Consider the following 24,236-nt stretch of genomic DNA (forward strand, 5'->3'; position numbering starts at 1 on the left):
TCATGGGTTAGATGTGAGGGACGAAGAAAGGAAAGAAGTTATGGGTGACTTCCAAATTTCTGGATTTAACAAACGAATAAACAATTTACTATTTTTTGAAATAAAAAATAGTAGGGAGAAGAACAGAACGGAAAGAGGAATTCCATTTTGGAGCTGTAGCCATCACGATACCTATGAAATCTTCAGGTGGAAATAGCAAGGGGGCAAGTGGATACACACCTGTGGAGCTCAGAAAAGAAAGTGGAACTAGGGAAGTCAGGTGGGAGCTGTCAGCTCACAGGTGGTTTGCAAAGTCCTGGAAACTCCTGAGATGTCCTTCGGAAACAGCAATGGCCCAGAGCCATTTCCTGAGTCACAGAGGAAGGCGTAGCAAAGGAGATCAGGTAGGAAATCAGGAGGGTGCATTAACGCAGAAGCCAAGAGAGGAACATTTCAAGGAGGACAAATACTCAACTATGTCAGCTGCCCCTGAGAGGCCAAGGGAGATGAGGACAGAAATTAGCCACTGGGTTTGGCAGCATGGAAATCACCGGCAACAATGACAAGAGCAACGTGACGGGGAAGAGAGTCAGATAAGAGTAGGCTGCTGGTGGAAGGAAAGAGGAGGAAGAGGAGAGGGCCTGCAGAAATGTCCGCTAGGGGAGCAGGAAAGGGCGCTATTGAGGAAGAAGGACGCTAGGTCAAGGGGCGGCCCTTAGCAATGAGAGCAGCGACACTAGGGTTTGTCATTATACTTGCGGGAACGATAGAGAGGAAGATGCTCATACAGCAGAAGAGGGGTGATTGGCCACAGGAGCAAAAGTCTGCCAAGCAAGGTGGGCGTGTACCCTGTGCGATTTGGATGGCAATCCACTAGAGTTGGAGGAGGCGGGGCTAGGAGGACCGTTTCACTTTAAATCTACAAAAAAGAAAGAAATCAAGCTTTACTAAAATACGTGTACATACCTATGTCACTCCAGCATAAGTGGTGTGCTGGAGTCCCTTTGTATCAGCTCGAGAAAGCCTGTCCTATATACATCTCTTCCCAACGGCACATTCAAAAACGCCACGTTGGCAGGTTGAAATTGACCATAGTGGAGTATTTACACCACAGAAATCAGGAAACTCTAAAAATCAAGGCTGTCCTCCACCCCAGGGAACCAATTGTTAAATATTTAGTAGGACACCACTGTTTATGCTCAAACTTTGTTACTGACGGGAGTATATGATCAAAAACATTTGGAAAGGAGAAAATATACTTCCTGTATTGGAATAGGCTGGAAGGAGAAAGAATATATACATTCAGGTAGGACAGTGAATTTGATAATAGGCAGATGACTACGTCTCAGGGTTTTGGGGGGCGGAGAAAGGGGGCGCTGCCATTTTTCTCAGTGAAAACATAAAACAAATCACCAGCTACGAGTATGTGCTGGTCCATTAAGGGCTGTTTGCCAGAGAGTTCTGGATTCCTCTCCCATCACCCAGCTTTTGGGGCCCAATGTAGAATTACACTTCCTGGCCCCTTCCTGTTGGATGAAACATGACTACTTCTGTTCAATGAGAAATGATGGCTGTCACTTCTAGCCTGGAGCATTTCATTGTCAGTGCCAGACCCTCCAGAAAACTGTCTTTCCCTTTGGCATCGTAACCAGCTGGTGACGGCCTGGATGCCTGAGTTACTACTTTAATGGGTAGTGACTCTCTGCCAACCCACAAATGATATGTAAAATGCACAAGAAATGCTTTTGGGTGAAGCCACTGAGATTTGGTTGGTACTGCAGCATCATCTGGACTATTCTGGCTGATCCAGAATGCAGGAAATAGAAGGCAAGAAGAAAGTCTGCGGAAGTCTGCAGAAGAAAAATAAAGTCAAGTCTGAATGGGGGAAATGAATTTAGGAAAGCTTAGTAGGATTGTCTTGCTTTTCAGAGGGCCCATCTGAGGTGCATGATCATACATTTAAAGTGACAAAGAGCAGAGTTATGTGGCACACCATGATGGACTCTCGTGGAGACTGAGGGATCTGTTCAGAATTTATAGTTTCTATACCTCATTTATCCCAATGGGAAGTGAAAACAGAAATATCACACTTCCTGTTTACCCAGCTCAGGAAGGTAGCAGTGTAACTGAGTAAGCAAGAGACAGAACATTCTGAAGCCATAAGCAGTTAACTAATTTTATCACTAAACTGGGTATTCTCTGAGCAAGTCCCGAGACCGCAATATAACCTCAAGTACATCTAACTAGCAGTGATAATTAACAAGCAAATTTCTCCACAGTTTCTTAACAATTTCAGTGGTATTTTATTAGTCCTTAATGTAAAATATTAAGGAAAAGTAAGACAATTCCCAGGAACTTTGTTTTAGAACACACTCCTTCTGGAGCTGAGAGAGGAAGAAGACTGGAAATAATACACACACACATACGCATACTCACACCACTCACTGGTGTTGTTCAGCATGTACTGGGGCTGGAGAAAATATATTTAACACAGGCCAAATCTAATTCTAAGAAACCGGGAAATTCACATAACCACGTGAGTATCACGTGGAAACACCCTGACATTAAAAGCAGCGTCCTAAAAATAAAACAATAATAATGACATGGGAGAGTATTCAAAACAGTTTTTTTTTCACTGCTACCTCGTGTCCCTTTCCCCACTGACCACGTCTTCTTCTTTGCCTACAGGCCTCAGGCCTGCACCTTCAAGGCAGGTTCTTTCCCCCAACTCTCTACCTGGCAGGTCCCTCTCATCCTCCAGGCCACTTTCTCAAAGAAAGTGTCACTTTCTCAAAGAAACCTTCCCTGAGTTTCCACCCTCAAACAGGTATCCCTGTTACCACTCATCACACACTTGACTTAGCTTTCAGTGCTCTCATCCATCTGTAACTATGTATTTATTTGAACTGTTATGTGTGTGATAATCTCTCCTAAAGACTGCAATGTGCTAAAAGTAGGCGATGTTAGCTTTTTATTCTCCATTATGCCTCCAGCACATGGCTCCAACACGAGTGCTTAAGACTTCTTCGGAAGAATTACAGAATAAAAGCTTTAATACTGATAGGACGCAGATTAAAGAGTGCCTGGGAGGGGGGTGGGAGATTGACTGCAAAGAGGCATGAGGGTTCTTTTGGGATTCTGGAAATGTTCAAAAACTACTGTGGTGAGGAATGCACAGCTCGGCAAATTTACCGAAATTTACTGAATTGTATCATTTTAAAAGGTGAACTTATGGTGTGTAAATCGGACATACATACAGTGTATCAATAAAGTGTTTTAAAAGGAAAACTGTTACATTTGAATATACAAAATTTTAAACTTTTGCAGAAAAAGAATTATAAAATTAAAAGCCAAATACTAACTAAAAAAAATATTTGAAATTTATATGGCAGAAATGAGCTTAATAGTCTTAATAAAGAAATATTCCAAATTTAAATATATATATATACACATATAAATTTATACATATATATCAATAGAAATACAGAAGGCTCTTCAATACAGACTTAATTTAGTTATGCCTATTAAAATAGCAAAAAATAAATTTTTATAGTAATACCTGTTGTGGGTGAGTGCAAAATGAAATATTCTGACAATCTGCAATTAGAAATGCAAATACTATAACCCCGCTTAAAGCCAATTGGTCAAAAATGTATCAAAACATAATATGTTCATATCTTTTCATCTAGTTATTCTACTTATAAGAATTTATCACAGGAAAACAGAGAAATTTATTAAGATTATAAGGATATTCACTGTTATTTATAATAATTAGAAACTAAAACCCACTAAGGTGCTTAATAGGAGATTAGAGGAGAAAATGGTACATCATTCATGTGATGAAGTACTTCAGTAACACACTTTACAAGGATTTTTATATTGTTTTATGAAAAATGTAAGTAAAAGAACTACTGTTATACAAGAAATTAGTAATAAGATATTTAGACAGTAGGATCCTAGTTCCATAAAAAGTGAAAAACGTAAGTATGTAAATATTCACACACAAAAAACAAAATTTGGAAAGAAACATGGCCAAAAGTTTACAGTGCTTATCTCTAGGCAGTGAACTTGGGCATAATTTCAATTTCATTCTTTAGATATCTGTATATTTTCTCAAGTTTTCAAAAATAAATGTAAAATACTTTTCAAATCAGGAAAAAGACATTGCTTTCAAAAATTCTTAATTTCATGGCATTTCTTACGTTTACCAGGAGATTCTTTTTGGTGACCCTAACTTTTCAAAAATTTCCCATTTTTGTGCTCTGATACTATTGAAATCTGACTTGTAATGCTGTTCAATGCTCTAGAAAATTTTGAATTGACTGTCATAAATACAAATAACAATAATTGGCTAATTTTGTGACTATCTCAAAAAAAAAAAAAAAAGAAAGAAAAATGCAAGAGGAAAAACAAACCCAAACCTAAATGCCCTCTCTTATTATTTATTTAGTAATTAGATTAGTGCCAGATACATAAAAGTGCCATGTAGAGTTTGTTAAGTTTTTCTTTAAAGAGAACAGTAACTCTGGAAAAGAACTGCACACTAAATAATTTAATATGAATTCATTCTGTCAAACAAATAAGTTCACTTTCCAGTTTGGACAGGTACATGTAGAACATCAGATATCGCACAATAATTTGGAACAGCTGTTGGCAGATTTCCAAATATGTTTAAAAAATTTTTTCATTTAATCCCATTAAAGTTTTTCCAGGGAGTATATTGTCATGCAATTATATTAATAGTTGTCTGGTCACATAATATATTTCTTGAGATCTACAAAAGATCCTATGACATAAATGACGATTACATAGTTTAATAAGCATTTGGAAAGGTATTTTAGATATAAATTGCCAACATGCCAGCCAGCCCTTTACCAGTAGTTGAAAGATGTGGAATGCTATGTTCTCTGGAGCATAGATAGGCTTTATTTTCAACCTATTTTAAAACCATTATGGAAAAATCCGACCTCTTCCTCTCATACCAAGGGATGCTTCTGAAAGAATTTCATCATACAGAGAAGTCAGACATGATGTTAAAAGAATAAGGTACCAGTTTACAGGAGACTCACCAAAATAAAGCCCAATGGAACTTGACCTTGAGGAGAGTGAAATAAAATTTAAAATCTTCAAGTGACTTGGGAAATGCCCTTCATTTAAAAGTGTTGGAATGCTCCTGTTCTCTGGGAATACACTTGTAATCTGGCTATATTTCTAATATAGCTGTATCTAATATATTTAATAGAATATATCTAATAGATTTTTAATAGATTTTGCTGGTAACTTTATATTCTGCACTCTATAGAAATTTGCATTAGTTATCAGTCATATTTTCTACATAATTTTCATTGTAAAATGCTTATGACTTGGCAGCCATCCCCTGACAGATGGGCTATATACCGTGTTTCCCCAAAAATAAGGCCTAGCCAGATCCTTAGTTCTAATGCATCCTTTGGAGCAAAACTTAAGATAAGACCCGGTCTTATACTACATTATGTTACATACGACCTGATCTTATATTAAAACAAGACCGGGTCTTATCTTAATTTTTGCCCCAAAAGACACATTAGAGCTGATGGTCCGGCTAGATCTTATTTTGGGGGAAACACGGTACTTATTTAGCCCTAGAGTCTCGTGATAGATAATATGTGGTTTGCTACAAAGTGACACAGAGATCTTCGTTCATTCATTCAATAGTTGTTTTTTGTTGTTGATTTAAAACTTATGGAATATCCACTATGTGTGCAAAAAGTGTGTAAAGTGTCATACATACAGTGATAAAAACAAGTGAGGTTCTGTTTCATAGCATTTCATAGTTTAACAGAAATATTAGGTGGGTGCAAAAGTAATTGCGGTTTTTGCAATTTTGTATTTTTAACCTTTTAAACTGCAATTACTTTTGCACCCACCTAATATAAACCAATAGTTAGCGAAAGACTTAACACAACAGAAGTCTGAATACACTGCTATGGGAGCAGGGAATACATAATTAGGAAGGGTGTCTGCAAAGTCCTCATTTATTGAAAACGGACTTATCGGGTACGTACCATTTGCAAAGCACAAGGTGCTGGGAAGGCAGAAGGGGAAACTTCTATATGCTCTCCAGGAGCTCGTGTTTATATATACAGACTATAAACAGACAGCTCATAACTTACATAGTGTTTTACCTGTTTGCTTAGTATTTACTTATTTATTTAGTAAAATATATAGTATTTTAGATTGTGATGGTGCTACAGAGAAAAATAAAGCCAAGTAAGTCGGATAGGTGTCCTAGGGGTGAATGGCACGATTTTCCACAGGATGGTCAGAAAAGGCCTCTCTGACCAGATGGCATCTGAGCAGAGGAATGCCGGAAATGAGGATGCAAGCCCTGCAGATACCTGGGGGGAAGAGAGCTTCAGGCTGCAAAGACCTTGGGGCAGGAGTGTACTTGGCTTATTCTAGGAGGAGCGAGAATGCCCAAGTGGGCAGGGGAGGGGGCGGGGAGAAGCAGGACGCGAGGTGACAGCAGCAGTCCGGGGCCAGATCTCCTTGTGCCTTGTAGGTAAATGCAAGGAAGGTCCTAGGACTTCACTCTGAACAGGATGGGACGCTACCTAAGGGCCAACAAGAGAGTGTAACGAGCTGCTTTATGTTTTAAAAAGAGCACTACAGCTGCTGCGTTAAAACAGACCGGACTTGGGAGTAAGAGAAATTAGGAGGCTTCTGTGGCAGCTTTGCCTACATGTAAGTGGCAGAGCTAGTGAGAGGTAGTCAGAGTTTTGGTATTTCTGACAGTAAAACAAGGGGGATTTCCTGGTATCTTCACAGAAGAGGAAGAATTCAAGCAAGGTCTTGAAGGGTGAATAGATGCTCAACAGATAGAAAAGGGAATGAGGACATAGTAGGAATAATATGAAGGACGGAAGAGCCCGGCAGACTCTGATGTAGTGAGAAACTGTGACAGGAGTTTACGGTTGGGCATCGTGTTAGGCAGTGGGTAGAGATTAGATGGAGATGGTCTGAGGTCAGAGTCAATGGCCTCACAGGACATGCTCAGCTTTATCTCAGGGCCAACCGAGACCCAGCAAAATGTGTAAAGCAGGGGGGACAAGTCGGACGTATTTATAGAAACACACTTCGCATGGCACTGGGCAGGGCACAAGGACCTACTGGGAGAATGTTAACACTGTGTCGGTGGAAGATGATAAATGGGGGGCCAGCCTGAGACAGTGTCGGTGCAACTGGGCAGAAAGAAACAACGCGGGAGACTCTAACGAGGTGGCACGGCCAAGCTCCAGGGACTGAAGGAGGGATGGAAGCCACGGGGAGGCAGCCGAGGAGAGCAAGGTTTCTAATGTGGAGGCTAAGACAAGGGACATGCCACTAGAGAAGAGAGTAAACAGCAGGATTCCTGTAAAATGGATCCTTACTAAAATGTAAGTCATGTCCTGTCACACATGTGCTCCAAACCCCCTCATGTCTTCTCACGTCTCAGACTCACAGCCAACGGTCTCATCCGAGGAGGCAAATTCCCGAATAATGAGGGTGCTGCTGTCTGATCTCATCTCCTTCTGTTCCCCCCAACACTCTTACTTCGCTGCAGACCTGTCAGCCTTGGTGCTTTCCTCCCACGTACCTTAGAGGCTCTGCTGTTCCCTACGCCCGGAACAATCTTCCTACAGGTATCTACCTACACGGCCTGCCCCTGCACTTCGTAAGGTCTTTGTTCACGTGTCACTACAAGGCCTTCTGGAACCACTCTATTCGCAATCCTCCACCCACAATGGCATTGCTGGGACCCCTGACGGGCTTTAGGTATCCCCATACCAGTTTTCCCTCTTGTGGGTTTTTTTTTTTAATACCTCTCTCTCTAATTTCTACTCCCTTCCCTGTCTCTGCCACACAAGAAATAAACTCAAAGAAGGCAGAAATCTTTTGTTTTTCACAACTTCATCTTTGGTACCAAAAACATTATCTGACACCCAGTGGGGGAGCTAAATACATTTGTTTAATGAAGTAATTAATGAATTCATATTGCATTAGAAGTACCTGCCGGACTTTTAGGTGGAGCCGCCCAGTAGGCAGCTGGACTTGGAGCACTGGGGGACACCAGGGAGAGCAGGGATGGGGACAGAGGTTTGTGGTCACGGTGATAGCAGCACAGAAATCGCAGAAGAACTGAGAGATACGGGGAAGAGGGGAGAGGTACGGTAGTTCAGAGTTCAGACCTTGGTGCCAGAATGGCTGGGCACAAGTCTGGGCTTGACACTTCCTGCATGTAAACCTCTCTGTGCCTCAGTGTCCTCATCTCTAAAATGGGGTTTTAATAACATCTGCTTCAGACGGTTGTGGTAAGGTTTAAGTGAACAAATACATGTAAAGCACTGAGAACAGTGCCAGAACAAGTTGACTCATGGGAAGTGCCCAATAACTGAGAGCAAAAGGGCACACTGAGGAGGCTGGCATCTTCTCTGGGTAAGAGGGGCAGGGTTCATACGAGTATATCTGGAGGCCAGAGCCCGTTTTTCTGACTCCTTGGTTCCTCATTTTCTCGTGCTCTGTGGTGAATCAACAGCGGTTCTCTCTGCTTTGAGATTGTTGCTGTTTTCGTTTATTTGTTTTCTCTATGGTCTTATGGAGAGAAATCCAAAAACGTCTCCGAAGGTGTTTTGAATTTGAGCAAGGTACACTGCAGGCGTACAGTACGGCAGCAAGAGCACAGGCCTCAGGATCAGATAAATACGGGCTTTTATTCCAGCTCTGCCACTCAGATAAGTAACTTGGTCTCTCCCGATTTCTAACACAGCAGTGATAATATCTACAGCTCAAGCACCTCGAGCCTGAGGAGGCGTCGCGGCTCAATGAATGATGCCCTTGTGAGCATCTGGTGTGACAGCATCCATAAAACACTGGGCCCGGCCATGGCACCGGGCGCGACCAACGCACAGACCCAGGATGGAAGCTGCAGCAAGTCTTGTTTCTATGACTCGCATTCCTGTGGCGAGGGCCTGTGTAAGGGATCCAGTGTCGGGTCGGAACTTTCCGTGTATCCATGTCATTAAAAAAAGTATTTTCACTTCATCTTTTAAGAGAACAGATTTACTCTCCTAAGGTTTTGTTGAAGCACTAAGGCTTCTTAGAAGGTGCACTTAAAGTGATTAGATATTGGTATCAGGTTTGTTGTGGGTCTTGGAAAGATAAAAGAGAAGCCTTGACAGTTGTTCTGTTTGCATTTGAGTTTCTTTTTATCCCCCAGTGCATGGCTGGTTCAGGGCACAGTGGGCTGATAACCTTTCGTGTTTCATTCTCCGTGTAGTACTTTCCCAATACAAAAGCTGAGATGGTGCAGTGGTTGCTTTAGAACAGTGGGTAATCATGTACCAGAAGGCTTATTATATCTATGAAAACATTAGGAAGGATTTAAGAACTGATTGCATTTTGTGGGTTTACCTGTTTTAAGGGTACTCCTTAAAATTATGTGTTTCCCTCATTATAAAAGAACATATGCACATTTAAGATAATTTGGAAAACTAGAAAAGCTCAAAGGAGAAAACCCACACTAAGATATAGCATTTCTGTGTAAATCCTGCAAATCTTTCCAGACGCCACCTCCCTGGACAGGAGTGTGTGTGTATGAAAGCAAAATTCAAATCCTACTAAATGTTATGCCTTCACTTCCTTTTCAAATTAATGCATTCAAATTAATGCAATGAATGCATTCATTCATTCATTCATTCAAGCAAACTAATTAAGCACTGACTAGTATAGACGAGGCACTGTACAAAGTACAGATGAAGGAGACAAGCATATACATATAAAAAAAATTACAATAAAGGAGGGAAGAGCCAATGAAAGAACACAGAGAGTAAGTACTACAGGTGCACATGACAGGGGGCAGACGACAACTCCCTGGGCTGCAGAGGTGCCGGGGAAGTGTCTCACAGGAGATGACACGTGAGCTGTTACCAACAGGAAACTCAGAAACTCACCAAGGAAAGAAGGCACATCAGCAGAGGATGTAGCAGGAAGGTCCAAGAGATGAAACTGCATGGCTACTCTGAGCTACTGTAAAAATCCAGTGCGGAAAAAGGTGAATGAGCAGGGGACATGGGGCTGGAAGTGCAGGAGCCAGGTAACGAACAGCCACTGCAGGGTCTGAAGCAGGGGGCTGACGTGCTCGGATTTATGTCTCGGTTAGAAAATGTACTGCAGCTTTAAGGACTAAGCAAGAGGGGCAAAGGGGAAGGCTGGAGCAATCCACCAAAGGTCTGACCAGGTGAAAGACAGTGAAGGTCTAAGGAGAAGGGCGATGAGAAGACAACGTCCTGGACGTCAAAAGGCCTGGATTCTGGACAGGGCCACGCCTTCTCTCCGGTCTTCCCTCCACAGTTACTGAGAGTCAGCGCTATGCAAGCGCATGGTAGGCGCTGGAGAAACCAAGAGCATGTGGCCCAACTCTGAGACCCCAAGAGCTGCCATTCTAGTAGGGAAAAATGGGTGGAAATGTACGAGTTTTGCTTGCCCAGCATGCGCTGCCCTCCTTCTTTGGAAACAGGACCCCAATTTTCCTTTGGGAAAACCGTCCATCTCTGACTCACAGTCGTGCAGTCTGAGTGGGAACAGTCACATTCCAACCCTACTCCAAGAGAGGGTGCATGAGCCAGGCCAGGCACCCGGGAGCACGTCCCTCCGCTGTACACGACTGGTTCAGAGATGGCACGTGACTCTCACCAGGCCAATGAAAAGGCTCCAGGGGAATCCAAAAGAACCAGGAAAAAGACACCACTGCCTTCTTCTAACATCTCATGACTTAAGGCCACACACCCCTTGGGCATCAGGTCCCTCCTAGCTGATCAGGTGAGAGCCTATCCAGCATGAAGTCGCACAGAAGAAAGCCCAGAAACAGAAAAAAACAGTGATCAGACGATGTATTTTGAGAAGCTGGATTTAGCCATGTACTTCTACACATCCAAGGTAAGTCAATCAATTCCCTTTTTTCCACAATGAGTTTCTTCGCGTTTCTGTCACTTGCAGTTGAAAGAAAGAGCGACAACTGTTTCAGGGAGAGATGTGCACAATCCCACAACGGTGATAAACACGTGGAAGGTACAACAGAGGCACGTGTAAAGGACAAGCAGCACAGAGGCAAGGGCAGTCAACTCTCCTTGTAGGCAAAGTCAGTCGAGGCCACTTTCACAAAGGGCGTGATGTTTCAGGGAGGCCTTAAGAATCAGCCGTCGGGCAACAGGATATTCTAAGCAGAAGAAACAGAACAAGCAGAGGCAAGAAGTGGGAAAGAGCATGGGATGCTGGGGGAGAAAACAGTGCGCTACGGTAAAGCATCTGACAGGTGAGCAGAACGCAGGCTGTGAAGGAACCGATAGGCGCTGTGGGTGACGAGCAGCCAGTCCCTGGATGAGCACATCAGACCACGCCACGCCTCTCTGCACCACAGCTGCTTCACAGGTAAACTCAGGGAGAGCCAAACAAATCACCACAAATCGATCAAAATAGGAAGAGACCTTACCTGCTGATAGAATTCATCATCTTTGGGGGTCAGATAAGGAAGCCACGTGTCTTCAAGCTCTTCAAGAAGCCTCAGTTTCTGTTTTAAAATAATAATTATAGGTGACTGACTATAGAGTGACTCAAAATATAAGACAATCCCTTATTTTTCCAATAAGAGGACACCAAAAAAAAAAAAAAATAGCCAACTTGAATGTATAAACTTTTAGAGACAGAAATTAGCCAAATGTCAGTTATAAAATGTAATAATTTAATTACACACATTTAAGTGACACATTGTAGAAATGATGGTTTTATTCACTGTTACATTTCATGAAACCATTTGATTCACTCTTGAAATGTATCTTTAACATCAGGGTCTTTTTATCGCTAGAAGTCTTCCTGTCTGTGTAATCTGCTGGAGACACAGCAGTTTTTGAATCCTTCCGTGATACTATCACCAGAAATAACCAAACCAAGTTACAAGTATCCATGTGCATAATGTCAGGATATTCACAATATTTATTCATCCTGTATACTTTTATTTGAGACCATAATCACTTACATTATTACTTTTTTAAAGCTAGAGCAATTATTATATCTATGTTAAGCATCTTTGCTTTGCTTTTCCAATTTTACAAAGAAATCCTTTTAAGCTAGCCGTGTCTGATGCCATTTCAGGATACTAGGTCTTCCCAAATACTGGTATCCCCCACTTTCCAAAAGTTCACACTCCGTTACTTTGCTTCCACAAAGACCTGTATTACTACCTGTTCTCACTAACCAAAAGAAATCAGACAGGGATTTTCGCTATTACGAAAAAAGGCAAAAGCGACAGTATTTTTCAGAGTTTGTTTTGCAGTGAGCTGTTATGGAGCCAGCGGCACACCAAGCAGTGAGAGACTTGCCTGCTGAGCTCCTTCCCTGGGAACCACACTCAGCATTTCAGCATCAAACCCCAGAGCTTTGAACTTGTCTGTGAGCCCTTGGGCTTTACCTCACTTTACTTTGTGTATCCGTTAGCAAGATGTGCCTAAGGTATCAGAAAAGCCTAAGCGAGCTCGTAAGTGTTAACGCTTAGCGTCGAATTGGACGTAGTTACCGTTTTGATCACGGTGAAGGAAATAGTGACACAGTGTGTGCACCGAACTTGCCTGCATCCACCATTTGTACTATTTACACAGAGAGAGAGAATCTTGAGAGCTGCCAAAGTTCTAATACTATTGGTTCTGTTAGTAGCAAAGTGGTCTCTTTCAGTCACTATCCAGTAATGGATAAAATGGAAAAGTCTGTTGCGTGAGTGGACCGATGGGTGTACCAAGTGTGCTGTTCCATTATCTTATATTTAAGGGAAAATCAGTTTTTTTAAGAAGTGAAACTATACTGTTCTTACATTATTCCTACTTTATATAGGCTGTGTATTCACCCTATTCTTCTTGTTTCTACTATATGTTAGTGTTATTTTAGGTTTATGTGTTATTTGATATGATTTGGTAGGTTATTTTTTGGTCCTCAGCTTACGAAAGGTTTCAGGGCAACACTCTCCTTTCAGATGGCGGGGCAAACCTGAGCACCATGCTGTTCAAACTAAGTTAAGACAGGTTCCCATATTATAAAGTATTTTCTAAGAAACCAAGATGACACCCTCCTTCTAAGGGATTATTTTTCAAAGAGTATCTGACCTTATATTCAAACATTTATGGTGTGTGTGGGGGGATACACACATGGCATATAAATGGCATATATGTGTATACACAGACACACATACACATAGAAATTATCTACACACTACAGAAATTTTCTGAAAGAAAAATAAAAAGGGCAGAAACACCTACTTTTCAAATAAACTGTAGTAAAATGTGTACTGAGGCTGCTGTCAGCTAATAAGGCACCTTTATGAGAATTAAAACTATGGTGTGTCTTGGTGAACACACACTGGATTTTAGCCCCACCTGCTCTGACGAGCACTGTCATATGAAGTAAACAACCTGCTCAGGCAGACGTGGTCACCCTGAGATCCGCCCCACCCCAGGAAAGCAGCCTTCTCTCACAACACCATCACAGAGTAACCCAGAGCGACCTTTGGGAAGATTCAAATTCTTTCTGGATCTTCTGTATAATTATCCACGGTGAATAAAGAAAAAAAGAGAACAGAAATATAGCAACCAGTTGACCTAAGAGAGACAAAACAGTACATTTTACTCGTATACAATATTCTAGTCTGTTTATTGAACGAAACCTTTCTGCTTTGACTATAGGTATTTTCTCATCTACGGTATAGTAAGACCAGCTTACCAGTTAAACTATGAACAGTTTTCCTTTACGAAAGACATATAATACTAACACAAACCATACGTTTAGACAAATCGTTGGGTAAGTGGTTTACTGTTTTCAACATTCGCCATTATTTGGGACTCAGAAAGAACTAATGATATTTCCATGCATATACTTCCACATTAAGCACTCCATCATGAATTTAATCAAAATCTATACCTTAATTTTCACTTCAGGCTCAGGAAAGCCTTCACTTTCCTGTGACTCTTTACCAGTCCTTTTTATAGATATAATATTTAAATCCCACCCCCCCAATTTAACCCATTGTTAAAAGCCTTGAATAATTCAAATGCACATGATACCTCACACTTTGAAACGCCTCCCCCTTACAGATATACCATCTTAAGGTCTCTTCAGGAGAGTCTGTGAAGCTACCCTGTGCATAGGAGCACAAGGCGATTCCCAGAAGGCATTCCTTCCCAGAAGGAAGTGAGTACTCCACTTTAATCAGATGAAACAGCAACAGACCTGTCCTATAGGTCAACAAGCACCAGGGGAGGTTGAAATTCTGTTCATAATTAATACTTCAGCTAAAGTATTATAAAAACAACCACTTCTCGGCCCAGTTGAGGTCCAGCATATAAAACAGTTTGTATAAAGCATTAGAACTTGGAAGGCAGTACCGAAAGGGTAAAATTCTCCGAGAGCATTCCTACCCCAGAGCTAGCAGAATTTAAACGGTCTTCCTCCACTGGGAATGTTAATTTTAATCCTGTAATCACTGTACCTATCTGACAGACGAGAACGGGGGACAGGAAGTCACTCAACTTCAGACCACGCAGGTGAAATCTGCTCCGTGCATCAACCTTCACAGCCTCGATTTTACCAATTAACTAATAAGAGCAACTGTAAGGAACAACATTTATCAATTTAAACAGAACTTTCGGCCATATTTACTTTGGTGAAATCAATCCGGAATCAATATTAGATTAAATTGGTAGTTCATGAATATCACACGTTTCTTAAATATTAAGATTGCTTTGTTTTAAAAAGGCAAGGCACTCTGGGCACAGCTATGGAGAAACGAGCCCTCTGTTACCGAGGCGTCCGAACTAGCACAGTAGGGATGGAGGGCAATGGGCAATTCCTATCAACATTCAAATGCATTTCCCCTTTGACCCAGAATTCCTACTTTCCAAGGATATTTTTTTCTACAGATGTGCTATGTTCAGAAGAACATATAAACAAGTTTATTTGCTAGATCACTATCTGTACAACAAAAGCTTGGAAACATACTAAAAACCACTCAATGGTACACTTTAAAGGGGTGAATTTTGTGGTATGTGAAATTGTATGTCAACTAAACAAAAAGATGAGAAACTATTCAAGTGTCCATCCTCAGAGGATGGTTAAATACACCATGGGACAGCTACACAACAAAACAAACACAAAGCACCAGTAAACAAGAACAAGGGAGCGCCCTGTTAGTGAAACCAAAAAGCTCTCCGGGATTTATCAGGAAGTAAAAGGCAAGAGACAAAACACCTGCTTGTATTTGCATACAGAAACAGAAAGGATATGTGGCAAACAATTAAAGTGGTTATCTGTCAATGATAGAGGTGGGAAATACCTACGTAGAAGGGGACACAGGTGGGAAAAGACTATTTCCAATCCTCCTTTTTATGCTGGTTTGATTTTGAACGACATAAATGCATTACCTAGTATCAACTCAAACGCATTACCCATTCATTCTTAACACCAAATTCAGTATAAAGATGAAGTTGACGTGATTTTTAGCTTTAAGAAAGGCATACTTGTGTGATGGACAGTGAAGTATTTGAGGGGGAAACTATCGCAGACTCGCAGCATATGCAGAAGTGCAGAGGGAAAACAAACAGAAAAAACCGAGCTCTGACAATTTCTTTTCGTGAAATGCCACCCAGTTGGTAAACACACACAAATTCAAATGCACTCTGGAATGGAGGTGGAAGGCGCTCATGTTTGATTGTCAGATCTGGCTAACTGCTGCTCCCCAGCCTGGTGTCCAGATAAATCCACACCGCTGGGCCCTACAGCACACTGCTCTGCCGTCACACTCCTGTCAAACGCATCAGGCTGCTCACAAATGCCACCCAGAAAGCCAGAGAGAGCACAGTCTCAGCTCTCCCACCTGGCAGGAGGAACATACGAAGACCCTTCCATGAGGGCTACCCCCATTTCCATAGCGCCAGTAAGTAAACGGGACACAGGCACAAGACAGCAAGGAAAACCTATTGAATTACGTGCAGTGATGGAGGTGTTAACTAACCCTATGTGGTAAGCATTTTGCAATATAAATGTATATCAAACCATCATGCTTTACACCTTAAACTTTTATGTTGTTATATGTCAATTATATCTCAATAAAGCTGGGGGGGGGGGGGGCAGGGGAGTGTTCTCTGACAAAATGGAACTAAATTACATGTCAATAACACAAATATATCTCAAAACTTCCCAAATATTTGGAAACTACACAACCCACTTCAAAACAATTCATGGATAAAAGAAGAAACCAAACAAGCAATCAGAAAGTATTTTAAATTGAATAAAAACCAAAACAAAACTTTTAAAACTTTCTACATTGCAGCTACAGCAATATTTACAGGGAAATATATAACATTAACTGCCTATATTAAAAAAGAAAAATGACTTCAAACCAATGACCTCAGCTTCCACCTGAAGAAAATGGAAAAAGAGGAGCAAATGAAACCCAAAGTAAACAGATGAAAGAAAATATGAAAGATCTGAGTAGGAATCAATAAAATAGAAAACAGAAAAGTAAAGAAAACCCATGAAGCCAGAAGCTAGTTATTTGAGAAAATTCAAATCGCTAGCTAAACTTATAAGGAAAAAAACTCTTAAGTTTCAACATACCAACTAAAAGGATAATAAGGGGGTATTATGAACTTTATGCCAATAATTTTAGAACGTGGACAAAATAGGAAAATTCCTTGAAAGGCACAAATTACCAAGGTTCACTCAAGAAGATAACCTGAGTTGCCCTATATCTAATAATGAAATTGAATTTGTATTTTAAAAACTTCCCACAAAGGAAACTCCAAGCACAGAACATTCAATGTTGAATTCTACTAAACACTTAAGAAATAATATCAATTCTACACAAACTCATCCAGAAAATTAATGAAATTAAATCCCAAAACCAAGCAGAATTATTACAATAAAATTACAGACCAATATCCTCTCAGGAATGTAAATACACAAATTATTAACAAAATTTTAGCAAACTGAATCCAACAACACATAAAAAGGATAATACATCATGACCAAGTATTATCCCAGAAATGTTAGGGTTGTTTAACACTTGAAAATTGACATCATTTATCATATTGTCAGGCAATGAGAGAAAAATCATGTGGTCATCGAATTGATGCAGTAAGAACATCAGCTATACCCAAGATCCATCCTGCTAAAGACACTCAGCAAAGTAGAGGACTGCCCCAACCTGATAAAGAAGTCAACAGGTGACATCATACCTAGTGATGAAAAACTAAATGATTTCATTATACGAGTATGATCAGGAAAAAGGCAAGGCAACGATGTCCGGTATCACCCCTCTATTCAAGATTGCACGGAAGGTTCTAGGCAGTGCAATAGGGCCAAAAAAAAAAAAAAAAGAAAAAGAAATGAAAGGCATGCACTCCAGTAAAAAAATACAGAATAGATAAACTGTCTTTATTTGCATATGATATAAGCACCTGTATAGAAAATCCTACAGGATCTACGAAAGAAAGCTATTAGAACTAGTAAATTCAGAAAGCTGCAGGAGATAATCGGCAGGACAAGTTTGCAAGATCAATACACAAACATCAGTGTATTTCTATACACTAGCAACTGACTATCTGAAATTAAAAATTTTAAGAATACCATAAACAGTAACATCAAAAATTACATAAAGTACTTTGGGATAAAACAAAAGATTTTCCGGACTTATAAAAAAAAATGAAACATTGCTGAGAGAAATTAAAGAAGTTCTAAATAAATGGAGAGATACACTGTTCATGGGTCAGAAGACTCAATGTCAAATTGTCCCCAAATTGATACAGTCCCAATCCAAGATCCCTGTAGGCTCTTTTTTAAATATATATAATATTAATAATTGACACACTATTAGTAAAAATCATATGGAAATACAAAGACCTAAAGTGGCCAAAAAAACTTTGCAAAAGAAGAATAAACTTGAAGGATTTCACTCTAATGTCAAGACTTGCTATAAAACTACAGGAATCAAGTCAGTGTGGTACTAACCCACCTAAATCAATTGTGGTCAATTGATTTTTGAAAAAGATTCAAAGTTAATTCAATGGAGAAAGCAATTCTTTTCAACAAATACTACTTGAAGAATTAGATATCCATACTTACAAAAAAATTTAAGCCACATCTTGTACCATATATAAAAATAAACTCTAAATGAGTAAATATATCAATATAAAACCTAAAACCAAATATAAAACCTAAATTATAATATTAGTAGAAGAAAACAAGAAATTCTTTGAGTCTTTAGGTTAGACAACGCAAAATTTTCTTAGATATGAAACCAAAGCACAACACATGAAAGAAAAAAAGTGATAAATTAAACTATCAAATCCAAGAACTTCTATTTTCAAAACTCTCCAAGCTATTATAGAACTCTAATGCACTGCTCTCAAGAAAACAAAATGGACCAACCACTTTGGAAGAAAATCTGCCAATTTCTTAACAAGTTAAGATCATACCTATAACATGACAGCACATGTCCATACAAAAACGTGTACATAAATGCTCATAGCGGCTTTATTTGTAATTGCCAACAACGGGAAATAACCCAAATGTCCATCAATAAGTGAACAGAAAAGAAATTGTAGTATGTTGAAAAAAAGAAATTGTGGTAGAGCAATACAAAAATTCACTACTGAGCAATAAAAAGGAATGAATTATTGACACACAAAAACATGGATGAATTTCAAAATCACTATGCTAAATAAATGAAGCCAGATCAAAACAAAGAGTACACACCGCATGATTCCATTTATGCAAAATTCCAGACAATGCAAATTAGTTCCTAGTGACAAATAGCAATTAGTGGCTGCCTGAGGCCAGGGTTTGAGGAAGAGGGGAGGAAGGATTACTAAGAGGCATAAGGCAACTACCTGGCGTAATGAATATGTGCAGTACCTTGACTTTGGTGCTGGTTTAACAAGTGTATACACATGTCAAAACTTACCAAGTTGTACAATTTAAACACTGAAGTTTATGGTATGTCAATTATACCTCAATAAAACTGTTTTAAAAGCAGGGAGTAGAGAAAGTGAGGATTATCTAAACATGGTATAGCTTCCCTGCAAAACTAGACACGTTGTCATTTAAGGCATCAACCTGATTTTCTTTCATTGCTGTAGTGAGACTTTTTACTACTTCTTAAGGCAATTTAAGTAATGTGTATTTTTTCAGATATGTATCCATTTCATCTTAGTTCTCAAATGTATCATGTTTCCTTATTATTCTTAGAAATCAATAATACCAACAGTGTGTCCTCTTTTGAGTCCCTAATATTGGATCACACATGACTTACCTCCTTTCTCACAGTCCCATTAGTTACTGTTGTCTACAGTTTTAGTTTTGTATTCATTTTAAAACAGAAAGGTGGTATTTTAAACCAATAATTAAGTGAATTTCCCAATACATTTTTTTCAATCTCTATGCTCACCCTTGTTTCTTGCTAAATTACAACATTTTAACAGTTTTCCTAATGAGAGTCTATGGGTGGTAACTCAACCAGTCTTTATTATCACTAAAAATATTTATATTTTTTCCTTACTCCTGAATCAAAAATTACTTGGGTTTTAAAAACTAAAATGAACGGTAATCTTCCCTTAGCACTTTGAAGATTTTACTCATATTCCCATTTTCTAGCATCTGTTCTTACTAATAAGAATCTTTCTTTTGTTGATAATATGAATTTTTACGCCTTGAACCTCTTAAGGATTTTTTTTTCCTTTGTATCCCTTACATTCTACAGTTTCAACATGATAGTACTCTTCAAAGTATCTGAGGACTCATGTCTTTCTTTAAGTAAGGAAAATTCTCAGCTTTTAGCTCTTCAAATTTTGCTTCTCCACAATAATCTTCATTCTCTTTTGCTGGACCTCCTATTAGACATATGTTGGAACCTCTCAATCGATCCTCCAAGTCACTTAAATATTCTCTTCTTTTTTTAATTTTTTGTCTCCTTTTGCTACCTTCTGGGTGAATGAATTCTTCAGTGCTCTCTTCCAATTCACCAACTCTCTTTTTAATTGTGTCAGATCTAAAATTCATCCTAGACATTCAGTTTATTATTTCTATGATTATGCTTTTTATTTCCAAAATTTGTAAATGGCTTTTTTTCTCATGTATTGGTAGCTGTTCCTGTTCCATCTGTGCATATTTTGGGGCATTCTTAAATTTCATTTTTACTGCTGTGATGCGTGTATCTACCCTGTGAACATGCTTATTTTAGTCTTTGACTGACTTCCCTATAAAATTAATCTCATCTGGAATTAATTTTTGTTCTCATTGTTGATTCTGTTAGCTCTCAGCAGATATTTTCTTCAACTATTTTGGTATTTTGTATTGAAGGCTCATTCTGAGTGGATGATGTTTTTGTCTTTGCTCCTCCCCCCACCCCCCATCTCTCCATCTATGCTCACGTTTTCTCCCATAGTGGGTTAGCATTGCCTCCACCAGGATCCATGTACCGCCAGCCTAGGACCAACCCTCATACAACGGTGATTTGAAGCATCACAATCTCTCCCTCATTACTCCATAACCAATCAGACTGATTCAGTTTCTATTCTTGAAGGTTTATCTATCTTACCGTCTCCCCCAAGACCCGTTTCTCCATATAAGCTATTTCCCTGACATCGTGATCTTTATTCAGTCTCCTTTTATGAGAAGTACAACTTCACCTCAACCCCTGGCTTCACACAGTAAGCTTACTTCTGGTAAACTGTTAGTCTCTATTATCCCACAGAACCGAAACTCACAGTTGCTACTTTTTGTTTCCACATTTGAAGCCCTTGCAGGGCCATGGTTTCAATCTGGTTTATCCCTTCACATTCAGTTCTCTTTGGTCCACAACAATATCTTGTCTGTAAGTCCAGCTGTGAGTCTTTTCTTATCTTTTATTCTTTTAATGTGTTATCTGTCAGTGATACGTGTTTGGAGCAGAAGGCATACACAAACTGTGAGCTTCCTGCACCATCTGACAAGCAGGCACAGATGATTTCTTTGTGATAAAAATTCTTAGCAGGAGTTTCACTAGGTCAAAAGGTATCCTCTATTAAGACTCTGGATTCAGATTGAGAAATTGCCCTCGGGGAAAACGGTATCCACTTCATGCCCATCAATAGACAATACCCATTTCTTCATATACTCACACACCACATCAGTTCTTATCAAAGTTTTAAATCTTTGGCAAGTCGATAAATGAAAAAAACAAGCTCATTCTAATCTACACTTCTTTGATTAGTAATCATGTTGAGTAACTTTTTATACATTAACTGCCATTTGCAGTAGCTCTTCTGTGAAATCCCTGCTCATGTCTTTTGTCCAGTTTTTGCTGGCGTATTTATCTCTCCCTGTTTTTAAATCTAAGAATTTGTACGTTGTGTCCATGTAAAGACAATGAATCTGCGTTTTATGCAAGTTGATTAGTTAGAATTCTCTGTATTACTCCTTCATTCTTTTATTATGAGCAAATTTCTAACAAATTAATTAGTTCCTAGTAGATTTCGCCTCTCTCACATCAAGTTATAACACTACATTTTCCAGCACTTATAAAATGCTCTCCCTCAGACATCATCCTTCACTAGAATTCATCCTTTCCCAAGTATTCTACTAAGTTGGCCATAGCATTCCGTGATATCGTAAATTACTCTTGCAAGGGAAATTTTTGTAAATAAATAAAACCACAGGTACAAAATATGTCTTTTAGCTCTTCAGATAATAATGTGAATATCAAAACCTATTTGTCTCGCCAATTTCATCTTCAGTTCCCACCAACAATCGTCAAATTTACAAAGGTAGTCCAAATTTCAAGTGGAAAAGAAAGCTTCCTAAAAAGAAAAATTTCTATGATGAAAAACAGCTAAACAGGATCTAAAAAGAAGTAAAAGTTGGGGATTGATTGTGGAAAGGGCTGATACTTTGGGGGAAGGGTAGTTTCCATATCTGAAGAATATTAGTACCAGAGCAATTAAATACCTTTAACAAAATTAAGTGTTGGATTCTTTACTCAAGGTATAATGACTTAGAACAATTCTAACTTCTTTGACTTCATTTGGAGTAACTGCCTTGTAAACTAGAATTTCCTTGAGCCACTTCCAAGTATTCGAATGAAAACCGAGATAATCACCCAACATTCTCCTTCACAATCAAAACACTGCCCATAATTTTGTAAGTGAATACAAGAGCAAGGGCAAACCATGAAAGAGAGATAACAGATTAATTAAAACTCCTTCATTGCCATTGTTCCTACATTATAGCTCCAAGGACCTAATAATGCACCCCTCACATTCCCAGGAGGAGAAAAATGCTCCTCTCGCCCACACCTGTTTAGATGAAAAAGTCAAATCCTCTCAGTCACACTTCAGTCTTCAGGGAACTTTCCACCTTGAAATTTTATACCTTAGCAGTCTATCGCAGGTCAGAGGACAGAGCTCCAGGAGATGGCACCACGTGTCTTGGCCAGCTTAGCACTAGTAGTGGGATCGAACCAAGGGCTTTCCCGCTAGCAGGCCAATTGTAAACAACACTTGAGACCAGCAGCATTTGACTTCTTTGTAATTTTACAAAGCTTTAACCATGAAACCATGATCAAACAAGCTGCCATGGGAACGCAGATGGACATGAGGTGGCAGTAAAGACATCAGTAAGTGACCTCCGTGGCTGTCCATTTAATAAGCCTCAGCTCTCCCCTGTTCCTCTCTGGCTCTCTGCTGCTTCCATAGCAAGTGCTGCAAAATCAGATATTCAACACTCCCCCTCGTGTAGCTGCAACTGAATTGTACGAGGTAGGATGTGTTACTTTAAAAACAACAAAAATCCCTTTGCTGCTGACACCGCCGTATCAACTACTAGTTTGGCTTAGCTATCGTGAAAGTTAAAGAAAAATACTGAGAAGAACAAGTCATTTAGTAATTATTTTGGAGGTGTATAATACAAAGGAGATATTTCTTTTTATTTATCCATTTCCAGGCTTCCAGAAAGTCAATACACACTCTTTATTATTAATATCACCATTTCTTGGTTGAAGCATTGCATAAAACTCTGTAACTTCATCACCATGGATTTAATCTTATTTCAAAATGTGCATTTTATGTTAAGTTTCCTCTTCTAATTATATCACTAAGGAAAAATTACCACTGCTGGCCTGTCTGATAAAAAGTGAGTAATAATTCTAATAAAAGTTATTCTTCTTCAAATATGCCAAGGCTTGCAACCTAACCTAACTAGCACATGTATAATTTCCACATGCTGGAAAATACAACACTCCAATCTGAGATGTAATAACCAGAGGACAGACTAACCACTTAGCTATTCAGATTTTAACTGCAGATGTACAGACACCTTTTGAAGTGGCCTCCAACCACAAGGAAACAAAGGCAGGACAGCATAGCCTAAAATAATGGTTAAGAGCAGAGGCTCCAAAATCAGATCTTACAGGTTCAAATCCTGCCTCTGCTAATTACTAGCTGTGTAACCTTGAGTAAGTCACCTCATCTCCCTTTGCCAGGGTTTTCTGGTCTGTAAAATAGACACAGTAATCACACGTACCTCCCAAGGCTGTTATGAAGATTAAATTAAATGAGAAATGAGACAGACATATATGCAATTTCTGTTACAAAACAAACACTACAGAAGAGCTCAAAACACTTTATTTCAGTATACGTGTTAATAAAAGTTTTAAAAAGACTAACAATTTTGTCTGTCCTAGTGGTCCCGCTCCTTCCTGCCTTCCCTGGGGTCCTGTACCAGTCATTACAGTTCTATTTTCTACCATCACGCAAGCCCCTTCCTCTGCAAAGGTCTGTTCTCTTCATCCTTTAGGCTTCCGTTACCTCAGACTTTAAAAATAATCCTGCCCCATTAAAATTACTTATTAATTAACCAATTAATTCCTGAATTAAACCCTTCCTTGGATCTTTCTTCTTCCCTCTCTAGCTAGTGCCATTCCACGGCATCCTTTCTTTCCCCACCAAACTTCCCGAAGAACAATTTAAGATAAATTCTGGGTATCTCTCCTTTTTCCCCTGCCTTTACTATGATCTGGCTTCCACCACTGCCATCCTGCGGAAACAATCCTTCCCAAAGCCAGTCTCGCTAAGGTGCAGATCATACCCCTGGTCACTTGGGAATCCCTGGGCAGTTGTGAGACTCCCCTTCTCCTGGGTTTCTGTAACACGCTCTGTGCCTCGAGCCTG

At 39.6% G+C, this 24,236-nt stretch overlaps 1 protein-coding gene across 4 annotated transcripts in view; it reads right to left on the reverse strand.

Annotated features, from left to right (window-relative positions):
* The window catches only part of FTO (FTO alpha-ketoglutarate dependent dioxygenase), a 338,798-nt gene that overhangs the window by 237,999 nt on the left and 76,563 nt on the right, over positions 1–24,236 (reverse strand). For 3 of the 4 annotated variants that reach the window (XM_019732370.2, XM_074314874.1, XM_074314873.1), the window contains one exon: positions 11,486–11,563. The exons of the other annotated variant lie outside the window; for it this stretch is intronic. In XM_019732370.2, the coding sequence (XP_019587929.2) occupies positions 11,486–11,563 (78 nt within the window). The remainder of the gene's footprint in view (positions 1–11,485; positions 11,564–24,236) is intronic. 4 annotated transcript variants of the gene reach the window in all.

Source organism: Rhinolophus sinicus, linkage group LG11 (assembly GCF_036562045.2).
Source record: "Rhinolophus sinicus isolate RSC01 linkage group LG11, ASM3656204v1, whole genome shotgun sequence".
NCBI lineage: Eukaryota > Metazoa > Chordata > Mammalia > Chiroptera > Rhinolophidae > Rhinolophus > Rhinolophus sinicus.